Below are 16,525 nucleotides of genomic sequence, written 5' to 3'. Positions count from 1 at the left end.
CACACTGTTTACTAGATTAGAAAAGAACTATTGCTGTGTAGTAAAGGAGTGTGTGTGCTTAGATGTCTAAAAGTAGCTCTCTCTGCAGAGGTATAACTGCTATAAACATCACTGGAGTGATACGAGGAAACCTGTGATTCTGGAGGTGACTCCTGGAGGTGTTGACCAAATTGATCCTGCAACAAATAAAGTCCTGTGCTCCTATGACTACAGAAACATTGAAGGCTTTGTTGATATTGCTGGCTATCAGGGAGGCTTCTGTATCCTCTACGGAGGATTTAGTAGATTGGTGAGTACTAAAACAAAGCATCTAGGTATGGTGCTTAGGATGTTTATAGCTGCATATGTAATAATGAAGCTTCAACATACTTTGAGCATATAAGTATGTGCATGTTTGAGACCCAGCTGTGGAGCCTCAAGGCTTGTGGACAGGTTTTAAAACCTATTTTCCACAGGAAATTAGTTAAAACATTTGAGAGCAATGTGTGGGGTTTTTTTGCTTATTGCATGTTTAAAGACTACAGAGCATAAAATATCCAGTTATTTGTATTTCGATAGTTGAATAGGAATGCAATGTGGACATGGAGTTTCTTGACATTTCTCAGTTACAGAAGTGACAGGCAGTATTACTAATCTGCGTAACTGGTGGAGGGATTCTATTCAGAAATAGATCGATCAGCGGTGATGCTTCCTTTTTAGGCCTGTGATCTGATATTCAGCAGCTTTGCTTGGGAAATACTGCAGTGTAACGTTGGTTTCAAAATCTTGAAAGAGTTTCTGTGTACTATATTGCAAGCAGCTGAAACAGATCTTTAAGAATTAATTCATGGTTACTAATGTAAATATAGCTACCTCAGTCACTACTAACAAAATAGGACTCTGCCCTCTAGATCAGGGTTTCCACATCTTTTGTACCGCAGCATGCTTTTCTCTGGCGTAAAACTGGCAATATTTAATTGATTCTCTAGAGCTTCCCTAACCTTGCCTAGCAAGGCTGGATAGCAGCCCTTACAGATAGCAGCTGAGGCTACCACTGTGGTTCTCTGGCTCCTCAGTCCTGCCAGGCTGTTGCCAAGGGTGGACAGGCAGGTCATGCAGACCTTTAATGGCATGCTAATGTATAGCAGGGTATCCTTTAGGAATAGCTGCTATAGATTTTTTTTTTTTGAAAGGGAAATAAAAACTTCATAGTGCATCTCTTGAGTAATAAAAAGCTCTTCTCTTTATACTATGCACTTAGCAAAGGCAAGCCTAGCTGCTAGGAAGATTCTCTACTGCTAGGTATATAGTGGAGAATTACTTATGGAACTGTGATTTCTTGAGCTATGCCATATTTTTCACCTGTTTTTTTCCTTGTCAAAACTTGCAGCACCTGTTTGCATCTGAGCAGAGGGAGGAAATTATCAAAAGTGCAATAGAGCATGCTGGCAACTTCATAGGTATCTCTCTGCGGATAAGGAAAGAATCCCTAGAATTTGAGCAATACTTGAATCTTCGCTTTGGAAAATACAGCAACGACGAATCTGTAACATCTTTAGCAGAGTTTGTTGTTCAGAAAATAACACCGAGACACCTGGTAAGGGTATCAAACTGAACTTACTTGGTTCTTATTAAGTACTAAGATTTCTATTGCCTAACATGCTGCCTTTTTTTTTTTTTTTTTTAAGGAACCTGTGAAAAGAGTACTGGCTCTTACAGAAGCTTGTTTAGTTGAACGGGATCCAGCTACCTATAACATTGCAACTTTGAAACCTTTAGGCGAGGTAAGAGGCAACTTTTCTCAATACCACTTTTTCAAATAGAAGCTCTAAAAGATGAAAATAGTAGGAATTCCATAGTATACTTAAGATGGCCTCAGTTTCTAGAGCAGATAAATAATACTGCTTCATGAATATGATCCTTATCTCTTATTTTTAGATATTTGCAATAGTATGTGACTGTGAAAACCCCCAGCTTTTTACCATTGAATTTATCAAAGGACAAATTCGGAAATACTCTTCAACAGAAAGGTAACTGGAGCTCCTGTGGGTTGTAAATGCAATGGAAGTTGCCACTACAGTGCTTCTAGTTGCTCAGCTTCTGTACACTCTGACCCTTGGAACTGTTAACTCGAAGCCTTGCTATTCTAGCGGCCTACCATTTACAAATCAATATTTGTTACAGGATATAAATCTCTTCCCTCTACCTTCATCCCAACTTTAAGCAGATCTGTCCAGAAGTTTTCTGATGAACATGTAAAGGTGTTGGACAGTTAGATACAGCCTGTTTCTCATAAGGAGTGTTGTTCTGTATGTTGTACTTGGTGAAGCACTATATCTGAGAGAAGGAAAGAGACCACAATTTAAGTGATATAGAAATGTGAAGGCTGTAAACCCTTTGAGCTGTCTGCTTGAAATGGTCTTAGTTGATTCTATTTAAAACAACCAACAGAATAGTCCCTGGGTGCACTTGCAGTTATAATGCAGTCTAATCCTGCTAAGTTAGGTTTTGCAGAAGGCACAGGGATGAACTGGCTCACAAGATGTGTAACTCATTAACAGATAATCTAGAGTTGATCCTTTCAGTGAAAGGCTGCAGCTGGCAATACTGGGTGTAAGACAGCTTTGTTCTTACAGTGAATAAAGGAACACTTGAAAGTTAGTGGCTTCTTCCAGAGGTGTAGCTGTTGGCAATGCTTGGGATCTCTTACTAACGCTGGTGCTGCCTTTCATTCTGTGCTTGATTCCACACACCCTCCCCCCCCCCCCCCCCCTTTTTTTTTTTTATAACTTTGTTCTTTGGCATCACTTTTCTGATCTAAATTGTATTCATATGTCTTTCTCCCAACCCAGAGATTCTCTCCTGGCTAGCTTGTTGGATGGAGTGAGAGCTTCTGGTAATAGAGATGTCTGTGTGAAAATGACTTCTACACACAAAGGCCAGCGTTGGGGATTACTCAGTATGCCTGTAGATGAAGAAGTAGAGAGCCTTCATCTGAGGTTTTTGGCTGCTCCTCCAAGTAAGCTAATGCTTATTACATGGTTTTAGAGTGCTCTTTAAAGCATCCAGATATTTAGCCAGATACTGTGCACTTAACTTTTGTTATGTCTTCTTCCAGATGGTAACTTTGCAGATGCTGTGTTCAGGTTCAATGCTAACATTTCCTACAGTGGGGTACTACATGCGGTTACACAAGATGTAAGCATAAATCCTCTGCCCATCCTCTTAAGATGTTGTTAATGCATAAAGATATTAATTGTTGTTTCTTAACCAGGGTCTGTTCTCAGAAAACAAGGAGAAACTCATTAATAATGCCATAACAGCGTTGCTCTCACAAGAGGGAGATATTGCAGCATCTAATGCAGAGCTTGAAAGCCAATTCCAAGCAGTAAGACGACTAGTGGCTTCAAAAGCAGGCTTCCTTGCCTTTACTCAGCTTCCAAAGTAAGTGAGAAGTTTCTTCAAGCTTGGAAGTAGTAGGTGAAAACAGTTCTTGAGCTTTTGATGATGTCTTATCTTTAAAACTGAGAATTGGAGTTAAGCCTCACTTCTGAAAAAGACTGGAAGACTCTGTACACAATTGCTTCCAGTAGTATGAGGCTGTTGTCAGGCTTTAATGTAAATTGAGAATCCCAAATGATCATTAGTATGTAAAGCCAATTCTTCCTTTACTAAATACTCTCTGCCTTGAGTAAAATATGGTTTAATGTTTTTCCTAGTGAAAAACTTCTAAAAAGCACCTTCATCTGTCCTTGAAGTAGGCAGTTCTTCATTCTTAAAGTATGTTGATGCCATCGCTATCTTCAGTTCAACACAAAATAGAACTTGATGTTAGGGAGTTGTACTCCTACAGTAAGTACAGGCTGCTTGGAGTTTGTGTCTTAATTGGATAACATAAGGAGGCAGAAAAACTGCCTGATGTTCTTGTGAAAATGAAAAAGTCTTTGGAATATTTCTGACTGTGGACTATAGGGCAACTGAATGATGTGAAGAGTAACATACGCACTTAGTCTGAGACCTTTATAAGTTGTGTTTCTTTGTGAGTAGTGTCCTGTACTATCACTATCCTGTAACTATGGAAATATGTCTTTGTTTTGAACATGCTCTTGGCGTTTTGTTAAGTGAAGTCAATATTAATGTTTTCCTACCAAGGAATCTCAAATTTATGTAAATGTCAAGGTACTGGCTTGCCAAATGCACTGGAAGCAGGCCACTTTTGGTCCCTGATTGGACTTTTATCTTAAAACCAAGATTTCTGTTTCTTCTCTAATCTTGATGGTTTTGCTTTCGTTTCAAAAGATTTCGAGAACGATTAGGAGTGAAGGTTGTGAAAGCCCTCAAAAGGAACAATGATGGAGTAACCCATGCCTCTATTGACATGCTTTGTGCTCTTATGTGTGTAAGTATTAAATTGCAGATTCTTTCACTTTGGAATGTGTGAAATTCAGTCTACTGAAAGATGTGGAAATAGGAACTGCCCTTTGGCTTGCATTGTGCTCAAACATGAAGTAACTTGTGGCACAGTAATTTCCTGCTGAACTGGAACTTGAAGTAGGATGTGCTTTTTATCGTTTCAGAGTGTGGCTTTTGGACTACAGCTGTTAAGAACTGGGGGTTGAAATGTGACTGCTTAGTGCTTTTTTTTTTTTTTTTATAGCCCATGCATGATGACTACGACTTGAGGCAGGAGCAGTTGAACAAAGCTTCTCTTCTTTCTTCAAAGAAGTTTCTAGAAAATCTATTAGAGAAATTCAATTCCCATGTGGTAAGTCAAATTTTGAAAACAGATAGCTGTATTTTCTGCACTTCAAGTGCAGGTACAAATATATTCAGAGATATAGTCAAGTATGACAGAAGTGTTTCCATAGCAATTAGGAAAGGCACTTAAAGAAGCTATGTCTGGCACTGAAGCTTGTTCTAAATAGGTTTGGATCTTGACAGGTTAGAATGTAGTTGTCTATACTGCACAACTTGTCATGCAACAAAGGTTTGCATGTTTAGTATGAAACTGGGTGTTCCTTTTTACTAAGAGGATAGTGTAAACTGGTACTTAGGGGATTAAAAATAAAGTAATTTGCAGCACACTAGTATACGAGGTCATGAGTGTCTGATATGCTCTAGGAGCCAATACTTTACCAGAGTATTGCCATACTCAGAGTAATGGCATATTTTAAACTTGTAATTTTTGTTTGCAGACTGTTTCATGGTATGGCAGGGAAGAGCACCTGCAGCATCATGAGTACTGAATAAAACTTACATGAGTACTCTCGGGTGGGGGAGAAACACTGTATCTGTATTACATACCTGTCTTCCTAATTTCAGGATCATGGGACAGGTGCCCTCGTAATTAGTTCGCTTCTGGACTTCCTGACATTTGCCCTATGTGCTCCATATAGTGAGACTACTGAAGGGCAGCAGTTTGACATGTTGTTGGAAATGGTGGCATCTAATGGAAGAACGCTATTTAAGCTCTTTCAGGTAAGATTTCATATTTCTTTTATTATTATCAGAAGCCTTAAGTAGTCAGTGAACATAAACTTTTTCTTGTTCTCCTGAAAGACAAATTTGTCTACTGTTCAGCTGGTTCATGTGCTTAAACCTGTTCTACTTTGAGTTTTTTAGTGGTGTATTACTTTACCTTCAGATATTAGATTGAGGAGGTTATTCTATAGTGAATGATATGCCAAATCATTGTAGAATAGACTGCCTAAGACTTGTTTCTAGAAACACTTCAAAATACCAGTTAAATGTTAAGCTAGATTCAGCAGATGCACAGACCTTCCTTTCTTGGAGAATCAGCCACCTTTTGTTTCTCTCTGAGTAAATGAGAGTTAAAAGTCACAAAACAAGAGTAACATCCTCTTCAGTAGTAAACCTGCAGGAATTCTAGGATTTTTAGCTAAAATGTTGGTGCTTTCTTTCTGTAAAAACAGTGTGCTCTTCTGCTTCTTGATTAGTGTCAGCTTGTGTCAGTTTCCCCAGCATGATTCCAGCTTCTCTGGTATATACTGCTGTTCAGTGCCAAGAAGTCCACCTGATACTTGCATGAGAAATTCTTGGTTAAAGGTATAGGATAGGAACTCTTCCTGGGGCTAGCTTTTGCAAAACTGAAAGATTAACTTTTGCCCAGAACTGGAGGTAGAATAGCCACATAGATGAGTTAAGGAAACTAAATCACAGATGATCTAATCTTCAAATCTTGCACTTGGATAATTATTTTGTCAATGTTCTATTTTAGCACCCTTCTATGGCAATTGTGAAAGGAGCAGGTTTGGTAATGAAGGCAATAATAGAGGTGAGATTTTATCAATGTTACCTGGGATAGCATACTAAATATGTATTGTCTATTTCAGAAGTGCAGTTGCTTGCCAATAGAAGTTTGTTATATTAGCTTTTCTTGGGGGGGGGCGGGGTAGGGGGAAGGGGGAAGGTGAGGAGCAAAACACCTGCTTAATTGTGAGTGGTTTAATATAGCAACTTGCTTTATCTTACACTTGGGGGTTTGGCAGGCATGCGAGTTGGGACATTAGGTAGTGCCTTGCATGTTTTCATACTGCGGTCAAGGTTTGGCTGTTAATGTTGTTTGTAGCTCAGTCACACATCTCAGAGCCACCAGGCTTCTGCATGTTAAAGAGGGCCTCTCAAGGAGGAGAGGCCATATTTCTTGGGATGCATTGCCAGATGGAGAAGGACTGGGATTAGCAGGCAGTAGTGTCCTGGAGCAGACTAGTAATGTCAGCCTCTGTTCTTGCTCTTTCTGCTTCAAAAAAGAATGATTTGGCTTTGTTAGTTTCCATACCACGTGATGTATGGGCCAAGTCCATACTTCTCCAGGGCTGCTCATGATTGTTGCAGGGTGACCTTGCTAACTGACTCTCGACACTTCCTGTATTGAAATTCAGGGCTAAAGTTAGTGCCTCATTGTATCACAATGGCTTATACATCTGAAATGCATCTAGTACTTTCTTGGAATGGAAGTGAATGAACACTTGAAATAGAGGTATTATAAATCTGCAAGTTTCCATTGACATGCCTGATAGCTAAAAGTTGCTATGCTGTTTATTACCACTTCTGTCATTTGAACTATAGTGGGACATGGGCAAGTAAAAATGCAGTGAAAGCTTTTTCTTTGTTCATTGCAACCAATGTATCTCAACTGAGTGACAGTCTTATCCATGTGGCTGTCTAAACTGAACAGCATCAGTTATTATTAAATGGTTACTGTTGACCATAGTCAAGCAACAAGCAATTACTTGTTGCTGTCATTCTTTGTTTAACCCTAATTTACAGTTGCAATGTGGAAGTGGTACTTGTACTACCAACCTCCTGATCTATGATGGGAGACATACATCCTACCCTATTCAGTTACTGTCCTCATAGATATAACTACCAATTATCTGGTCTGTGGCTTTACGACAACTTTGATCGGTTGCTGTTGAGAACTTGCACTTAAAGCCTGTCATACTATAGCTTCTGGGTTTTGGATATTAGTTGCCACAATTGATGGTTAAGAAGGCCTTGGAACTGTAGACTAAGATAAAAGCAGCTTAACTAAGATTCTTTCTTTAGTAATCATCTTGCCCTGTTTCCAAAGGAAGGAGACAAAGAGATTGCTACCAAAATGCAAGATCTTGCCCTCAGTGAAGGTGCCTTACCTCGTCACTTGCACACTGCTATGTTTACAATAAGCACAGATCAGAGGATGCTTACAAATAGGTATGTCAGTCTCACTTGATATATTATGTTTAAAAAGTCTAAGTAATGGCCTAGCTAACATTAGAAACATTGCGAGGTCAGGGAAGAAAACTTGCAGTTCCTTAGGAGAATATTTTATTCGGCAGCTGGTGTGTGTCAAGTAGAGCAAGCTTCAGCTGAGACTGCAGCCACTTAATAAACCTTTGATTTCTTTTTTTCTTTTTTTTTTTTCCCCGAAAATGACACTTGGGTTGGTTACTCATTAAAGGCTCAAGTTTTGATTTTTATTTTTTTTCTGAAAACATTCAGGAAAAGAAAAGGCAAGTAGAATGTCTGGAATGTGTAAAAAGGTTCAGCTTTATTATACAACTATATAAATCCTGGTGTGCACACCTCAGACATCTTGCATGCAGTTAGGGTCACCCATCCCACCCGAGAGAGAAGTCTCCTCATACAGAAATCATTTCATGAGTTCAGCAGTTAGTAGAACTTGTGAGCTCTGAGACTGGGCCTTGAGGGCATGCTGACGAGGATGAGTGATAATTCAATTATTTCCACCAAAATAACAAGATTATAGAAGTTTTAAGTGCATGTTCCTGAAGGACTTAGAATTACTAAGCAATGTAGTGACAAGTGGATCTTGTTGCCACTCTGTCATTCAGGAGAGACCTAGTATGAAACCTTCTGTCATACTAGTTCTGTTTGGAGCTATTATTACGACTTGCTTGTAAGCAATGCTTCAATTCAATGCAGTAGAACCCTAGTGACAAATCTTGGCAGAAAGTGTCAGTTGGCATAGAAGGCAGGCTCCCAAAAAGTCTTTCCTAGCCAATAACTGGTAGTAAGAGCTTCAAGTAGAGCAGTTAACAGTTCTTGATAGCTTCTAGACTCTAACTGTAACTTAAGATTGACTGGATGAACTTACACTTGGTCATTAGATGTTTTAGTTTCTGCTCTATTGCTCAAGTGTTCTTTTGAGGTCTAGATCAAAAAGCATGTGCTGCTACTGTTCCGCTAACTTCACTGGAACTTTTTAAAGGCAACACTTTAAAGCATGCTAAGCATATACTTGAACTGGAACAATATAATGCTTTGTGCTCTTACTTGCTCAAGAGCACGAAGCTCTTGCTCATCTTCATTTCACCAGCATGCTCAAGGTGTCAGTTTAGTGGTCTAAAAATCTGTTTAAAATACTAACTTGCAGTTTGTTAATTTCAATGGCTTTTTCAGGCAGTTAAGTAGACATTTGGTTGGCCTCTGGACAGCTGAGAACAAAACTGCTATGAACTTGCTGAAACGTATTTTGGTGAGTAAAAATGGAATAAGGAGTAGGGAAAGAATAAAACCTGAAAGCCTGTAGTATTAGAAAACTTGGGATAGTCTACATAGTAAACACATTCCCTTTCCCCTCCAAGGGGGAAGTCTGTCCTGGCATCTGCTGTTTGAAGGATATTGATGGTTAGTACAAAACATCTGATTCTTAAAGTATTCTGTTACTTTCCTGCCATTTTTAAAAATGGTGTATGACACACAACTTAAAAATAAGCTGTCTGGCTTTTTTTTTTCCCTTATTAAAAGGCCAAAAATGTGGGAGACATAGTAAACAGCCTCTAATGCTTAGTGCCAGTAAGAAATTAAGGCAACAGTTCTGTCTATGCTTTCATGCCTGTCCAACTTTGCTTATAACATAGCTAAATTTATATATTAGCTGATACTTCCCATGTTTTTTCACCCTTACAGCCTCCTGAAAGGTTCTTGCTTAAGTTACTTCAGTGAAACTAGTTCAAAGAATGGTGTTATATGGACTTACCAAATCTGGAAAAATACCAACTTTTAAATTCAAAATAGCAGTTCCTTCATTTTTGGCAGAGCAAACTGTCTTGATCTTGGTCACTATCTTCTGGAAGACTTAGTCAAATGAGACTATCTCATCTCTAATGTCACATGCAATGTTCAATCCATATCAGAGGATATAGATGGATTTTAGTGTTACAGTATTCATCCCCTTCAATATTGCAGTAGGATTAACTCTTTTCTTCCTGCAGTCCTTAGCTTTGTTAAGTGCCCCTTTAGGAAATGGGATGTAGGCAAGAACTCTGCTGTACTGAAGCTAATTATGTGCCTCTATTGAATGGTTCTGTTGAGGATGGTGGCATTTCACTAATAAAACCAAAAAGCTACTGTAGTTTTACATACTTGATTTAGAGTAAAATATAAATTCTGTTTTGAAATCTCTAATTTAAAGAAATAATCTTGTTACCTAATGTGATGGTTTCTGTTCCATTAGCCACATGTGTGTTTATACTTGCTTTAAATGTTCTTAGCCACCAGGTTTGCTGGCATACCTTGACAGTGCTGATCCTGTTCCTGAAAAAGATGCCGATAGGATGCATGTTAGAGATAACTTAAAAATTGCAACTGTAAGTAAATGTAGCTGTCTTACCTCTTCCGTTTATATAGATGTACAGTCTTAGTGACTTTTCTAATACAGACACTTGACTGTTGCATCGACTTGCATCAAACATGTTGATAGACCTGCAACTGCAAATAACTAATAGGATTTATTCTGCAGGATCAGTATGGCAAGTTTAATAAAGTGCCGGAGTGGCAGAGGCTGGCTGGAAAAGCTGCGAAGGAGGTTGAAAAATTTGCCAAAGAAAAGGTGGATCTAGTCTTGATGCATTGGAGAGATAGAATGGGCATAGCTCAAAAAGAGGTAAAACTATTTGAAACTCTGTTACAGGAACTTGACTAAGTGTAGAGAGGAACACCTACAACTCCATGAAATCGGAGGGAAGTTTGACAGTAATAGAAGTGTAGGAATGCGACAAACTTCATAGTTCTGCTTCCTTTTAGCAAACTCTCTGCCTCTTGCTGCTCTTCATCTTGGGTTAGAAATGGATTCCAGGGAGAATGTAAAGCAGGCAATTGGATTCCTTCAGCATATGTATTAAGCTTTAGCTTGTTCTTGCTTTAGCCAACCTTGTCAAACTGGACTGCAGCTTATGTGCATTTCTTCTAAGATAATTATACAGGAGAACAGGAAATTCCTTGAAATATGGCAAAACTCATTTTTAAACTACATTTGGAAGAAACTATGAATATTCTTGGCATCCAAAATGATGTACTTTATGCTAGTAGTATTTTAGTTACGGAACTTGCTTGAAGAAGCTTAGTATTACTTTGAATACAGGTATCTCAGTGCTTAGATTGCAACATAAGACTATACCTAAAATCATGGTTAAGACTGAAGTGATAAGTGATGGTTTTGATCTGATATTATAAGGGGATAGCTCAAACACTGCTTGAGTTCTTACTGTCGGTCTCCTTTTTCCTTTAATTTTATTATCATGTTCTGTGTGACGAACTCTTTGAATTATGAGGCATTTCCCTTAACTTTCTTCAGTCTCCCGACTAAGCTTGTTTTTATGCATTTTGGAAATAAACCGAACTATTACATATGCAAGGAAGGATGAAGAGAGCAATGCAATGCAGAGTATTGAAAATGCCTGTCTTTGTACTTGATGTGATGTAATAATAAGCTTTAATTTAGGAAAACCTTAACTTGGTAAAATCTAGCTCAAGTTTGATGTAGACTGGTGCAGAATTTTGACAGGGAATATTTCTGGAATAATGGTGAACTAGGTTCAAAACAAAGTATTAATAGAGAAATGTGGAAAAAGGTGGTGGAAGGGCAAATTGCACTTCAAGCATCTTGTCTAGATACTGAGTTTAAACAATCATTTTTCTATCTGGATTTCTGAGCTGTTTAATTTCACAGTAAATGTATACAAGTGTAGCTTGGAAAAGGTAGTAGCAAGTTTGGTATTACCACTTTGAATTACTTCAGTGGCTGTAGCTTGTTAAATGTACCTTTTCTTTTTCTTCCAACTTTCCATCACAATCAGGACAGAAACAATATGGTGAGTCTGTATATCTCTGCCACTTGTGTGGATTATGTTGCTCAGGCTTCTGCTTGCATGTGGTACCTCATGTAGAGCATAACATTGATTTTGTGCTTGATCAAACTAGGGAACCTTTCAGTGGCCAAGTCAGGTTTGTGACTTATTTCTGTGACTTGCTCTAGATATTTCCTTTCAAGAGCAAAGCATTCTTATGGGTTTCCCCCTCCATCAGCTTTGGAGCTGATGAGTGCTTATGGTGATGGGAACTAAGCTTTTCTCAGGGATAACTTGCTTCTAAATGAATGACTTGTTAAACAGCTGAAAGTTTCTCTGGTGTGATTTAACTTGGTGTAAATAACACTTGTGAAAGTCTGTTGCTACTACTTGCTAGAAAAGGAGACCTTATTAATGAGGCTTAACTTAGTGTGGCTTTTGAAGAAGTCAAAAAACCCCATCTTTTTATTTTAAAAGGGAAAAATGAGGAGTATCTGTTTGTACTAACTTCTTAAACTTGGCTCTTTTGCAGAACATTATTCAAAAACCAGTGATATTAAGGAAACGACGCCAAAGAATAAAAATAGAAGCAAACTGGGATCTCTTCTATTACAGGTAAAATACTGAGATTAGTATGGTGGTCTCAGATACAAATTATTACCTGGCTGGATATTTATGTTAATATCTTCTGAGTTGGTGTGGCTTGATTCCAATTTCTGCCTGCCTTGAAACAGTGCAAGTGCTTTGTAACAGGAACTTGTGAAAAATGAAATCCTAAGATATACTTAAGGGTTTAGCTTGTGTTTAAGAAAGGGGGGAATTTGGAAAGCTTCTCAAATGTTATCAAACTACATCCTTTTTTCCCCTAGAATCAAAAAGAAGATAGAGTAACAAACTGCAGGTGCAGATCTGCATGATGTTGAAGGCTAAGCAAAGTAGTACTGAAAATCATTGTAGTGTGTTGGTGCGTCAACCTGTAAGCTACTCAAGATGTTTTAACTTGAATTTGAATAAAAATGAGCTTAAGGCAGGCAAAGAGAAAACACATGGATACTGGATTTCAAATAAGAGCCACAGGTCCTAAATGCAGCTTGCTTACCTGTGAGTTCTTACAACTCTCAAAGTTTAAAAGGAAAGGGCCGTCTGAAAAAAGATTATCACCACTTTACTTTGGCTAGGGGTGTTACGTTAAATGGACTAATAAAGCTTGACTCTTCAACAAACTGTGAAAGCAAGCTTGGGGGAAATTCCCTAAACCTAACTGTTTGATTCAGTGCTTAATGTTTTTAAAGGTCAAATATAGTCCATTCTGCACAAGTGTTGCATGAAAGGAAGATTTGCATGCTCCTAAAATTTGAGTATTAAAATGCTGCTCTCGGCCATTCTGGATCCAAAGGCTGTTTTGTAACTGCCACTGAAGAATGTCCACTGACTGTCTTGTGACACTTGAGACATCAACTTCTATTTTCCTGCATGAACTACTTTTTTTTTGGTTGGTTAGTTGTTTAAAACGTACATTTGGTATGTGCATGTCTGCTGCCCTGGGTTATTGTTCACTTGTTGTCCTTGCTGGCAGATACGATGAATAGCTTGCACTTCTCCTGGTCATAAACTATATGCAGATAACCAATTGAGCCAAAAGGGGATGACAACAGGCATGCTTTAGTCTAGGCTGACCTCCATGACTAGGAGAACGCCATACAAGTGGACAACCATAATTACTGTAACAAACTAGAGACCACTACTCAGTGCCTTGTAATTAAGGTCCACTAATGCTAATCTTCTCTAGCTTGCCAGCTGAGTCTTGTCTGCCTTTCAGATAATGTTTTGAGGGGTTCAAACTATGTAACTTCTTTTTTAGATTTCTTCAGGATCATGCTAGATCAAACTTGATTTGGAACTTCAAAACACGGGAAGAACTGAGAGATACTCTTGAGTCTGAGATGAGAGCATTTAATATTGACAGAGAACTTGGTAGTGCTAATGTTATCTCATGGAACCATCAGGAGTTTGAGGTAAATGACCTACTGTAGGAGAAATTGCATATGTAAAATATGTCTAATTAAAATTTCACTTTTCTGTCTCTAACTACATGAGTGAATCTTGTGTTCACAATCCCTGACTGCAAGCTAGAATTCTTTTGGGGCTATGGAATAAACTGGTAAGGCTTGAGGGTGTGAACAGGTCCTATTGTCCAGTGTCACTCTACAAAACTGAAACCTCTTCAGTCTGGGAAATGACACTGTAGAGGTGAAACAATGGTCAGAACCCTTGTCTTCTTCCTGCATTAAGAGGAAAAGAGAAGAGTTGGTGTTACATTGTTGTCAGGATAAGTCATACTTGTTCTTGAATGAGCCCTATCAGACTTGTTTTGGGTAGTTTCACAAGCCACTTCTTCCTGATTGCAAGTTCCTTGTCTTTATTTCCTTCATGTCTCAGTGATCCTAGGGCTGTTAAACACTGGGTTGCCAAACCATGAATAGGTTATGTGGCTAAAACCATGCTGCTCTGTAACTTAGGAATCAAGGATACTGTTTTCACATTCTAGGAACAGCAGTACCTAAAGTCAAAATAGCCCTTCAGGCTTCTGCAAAGCGATTGGTATGGTACTAATTGGCTTTCCCAAAACAACTTGCAAGATGTTTTCAAGTAAGGTGCTAATAAACACTTTCTGTACTCTACTCTTATCTCCAGTGTTGTTATGGTTTCACACAGTTTTAATTACCATGTAACGCTAAAGCAAAGTAAGGCCACACTTGAATTCAATTGTATGATATTCTTAGATATTCCCAGTGCCATCCTTGTCACAGTACAGCCTTCTAGTAGTCCTCTGCTCAAATTTCAACTAGTGAAACAAGAGTAAACTGGTGCTTTTGAGGAATTCTCAGTTGACTACGCTGGCAAATTGGAAAGAATTGCAAGACATCAGGCTGATGCTTTAGGAGAAAGAACTATGTATGCAACTTATCCCTATCACACAGCTACAGATTACTTCTTACCTTGATGCAGTAAATAGCTAAGTTTGGGTTTGGATTGGTATTTTTTGCACTGCCATTTAGCTTTCAAAGTTTCCTTCAGGTATGGGTCAGGCACAGGACTTCTAGGTGCCACAGTATCTGCTATCCCAACTCTATCTCTGTGCTTTAGAGGTACTAACTGGGGCAGAATCAAAAGTACAGATTTGAAACTTAGTAATACAGGCTTCCCACCTGCACTTTGCACTCCTATGTGGCTTATACTACTAGAATGTATCACTAGCATTCTTGCAGTTACAGCCCGGTATACTCTGGGACTGGCTTGAGGGGGCTTCTGTAACATGATCTTTGAACAGCTGCTGTGTCAGAGATTTGCTTTTGAATATTTTAAATGAGTACTTTATCAAGCTATGCTGTAAGTATTTGAACTAACTACGTAGCGGTGACAAAGGCTTCTCTGTCAGCTGTCGAACCTGTCACTTTGCCAAAGGGTTTGGTGGCTTGAGATTGCTCTGGAAGTGTACTAGTTAGTGGGACATCTTTGTATCTTGTGCTGTGGTCAAATCTGGAGATAACTTTATGTGGTCTCATGACAGTGGCCTGCAAACTATAGATAAGAAAAAAACGCTGCGGAGAGCGGCTTTTGTGGTATGTTAGAGGTACCTCTAAATGAGGTGCTTGCGAAACGCTCAAAACCACTGAGCATTGAGGCACATGGTTAAATTTAATGTAGTTGCTCTGAAGTTAATGGTGGCTTTCATTGTGCAATTTGACTTCAGCTTCTTGGTGTGTATACTGATGCCTCTAGGCTTTTATTACCCAGCAAAATAGCAAGTATAACTAGTAATTAAGTTGTGCTTATGTTTCATACTTGTAGTAACATTGAGTGAAACATCTTGCAATAGAATAACTACTTATTAAAGCTCGAGTCACTGAATACATCATGTATTATCCAAGTTTAGTTAATAAAGCCAGCTTATACTAGAAACAAGTAACTTAAAGGCTGGAAGCTGGTATTTCAGTAAGATGAGAAACTTCTTTTGTTCTGGGGGGCGACAATAGCTTATGGCATATATTTTGTAGCTGTGTGTTTCTTTAACAGCAAACTTGCAGATTTCAATATTCCTCAGACTGTAGGAGGGGTTGCTAATGTCGTTGAGTTCATGGATGCAAGCAAATACAGTAATGTTATGCAAGCAAAAACTTAATAAAGGAGAAACAATATTTACTGTTAAGTAACTTGTTCTGTGTTACAGGTAAAATACGAGTGCCTTTCTGAAGAAATAAAAATAGGGGATTATTATCTGAGATTGCTACTGGAAGAAGATGAAACTGAAGAGAGTGGAGCAATCAAAAAATCGTGAGACACTATTAAAATCCTATCTCATTCCCAAGGTCTCCGTTGGTTTTCTTCACTAAAATCTCATCTGTTTTTAGATATGAATTCTTCAATGAACTCTACCATCGCTTCTTGCTTACTCCAAAAGTGAATATGAAATGCTTATGTCTGCAAGCATTGGCCATTGTTTATGGAAGATGTCATGAAGAAATAGGACCGTTTTCTGATACTAAGTACATTGTTGGGATGTTAGAAAGGGTAAGAATTATTTAAAATTACTTGATATATTAGTTAACGTACAGCTAGTCCAACATATGTTCAGATCCTTCAAGTTGCCGTGAAACCCAAGTTTTGGTTTTACAGAACGTGAAGCTGCAGCATAAATACTTTTTTCCATGCTGTCACCAAGTGTTCCTAGTATTTCCCCTTGATTCAGTTGAAGTTTCACAAAAAAACCTGCTGATCATAAAGGTATTTCAAACTAGTCTCTTTATATCTGCATTTTGTTGGCCTTAGCAGGTTTTCAGGCTGTACAGAAATAGTGTGAAGGAATTTTGTGTGATGTTAATTTTGTGCTTGCTTTTGAAAAAATGCACAAGCATGAAGCTTTTTAAGAGGACAACCTTGTTCCGTGTCAC

At 38.5% G+C, this 16,525-nt stretch overlaps 1 protein-coding gene across 5 annotated transcripts in view; it reads left to right on the top strand.

The window, feature by feature from the left end:
* DNAJC13 (DnaJ heat shock protein family (Hsp40) member C13) overlaps nt 1-16,525 on the top strand; it is a 56,787-nt gene that overhangs the window by 13,610 nt on the left and 26,652 nt on the right. For 4 of the 5 annotated variants that reach the window (XR_014228176.1, XM_082311998.1, XM_082311995.1 and 1 more), the window contains 20 exons: nt 89-289; nt 1,370-1,576; nt 1,668-1,763; nt 1,918-2,009; nt 2,832-2,998; nt 3,098-3,177; nt 3,254-3,423; nt 4,279-4,378; nt 4,637-4,744; nt 5,302-5,457; nt 6,218-6,274; nt 7,574-7,695; nt 8,905-8,980; nt 9,999-10,094; nt 10,247-10,390; nt 11,583-11,597; nt 12,106-12,188; nt 13,435-13,588; nt 15,805-15,908; nt 15,986-16,145. Coding sequence is in view for 4 of the 5 variants with exons in the window: in XM_082311998.1 (XP_082168124.1) it covers nt 89-289; nt 1,370-1,576; nt 1,668-1,763; nt 1,918-2,009; nt 2,832-2,998; nt 3,098-3,177; nt 3,254-3,423; nt 4,279-4,378; nt 4,637-4,744; nt 5,302-5,457; nt 6,218-6,274; nt 7,574-7,695; nt 8,905-8,980; nt 9,999-10,094; nt 10,247-10,390; nt 11,583-11,597; nt 12,106-12,188; nt 13,435-13,588; nt 15,805-15,908; nt 15,986-16,145 (2,388 nt within the window). In the remaining variant the exon portion in view is untranslated. The remainder of the gene's footprint in view (nt 1-88; nt 290-1,369; nt 1,577-1,667; nt 1,764-1,917; nt 2,010-2,831; nt 2,999-3,097; nt 3,178-3,253; nt 3,424-4,278; nt 4,379-4,636; nt 4,745-5,301; nt 5,458-6,217; nt 6,275-7,573; nt 7,696-8,904; nt 8,981-9,998; nt 10,095-10,246; nt 10,391-11,582; nt 11,598-12,105; nt 12,189-13,434; nt 13,589-15,804; nt 15,909-15,985; nt 16,146-16,525) is intronic. The other variant, XM_082311997.1, reaches the window with a different exon arrangement.

The sequence above is a fragment of the Platalea leucorodia genome, assembly GCF_965183815.1.
Source record: "Platalea leucorodia genome assembly, chromosome: 1".
Classification (NCBI taxonomy): Eukaryota; Metazoa; Chordata; class Aves; order Pelecaniformes; family Threskiornithidae; genus Platalea; species Platalea leucorodia.
Note: the sequence above shows the minus strand (reverse complement) of the source record. Positions and strands in the feature narration are given on the sequence as shown.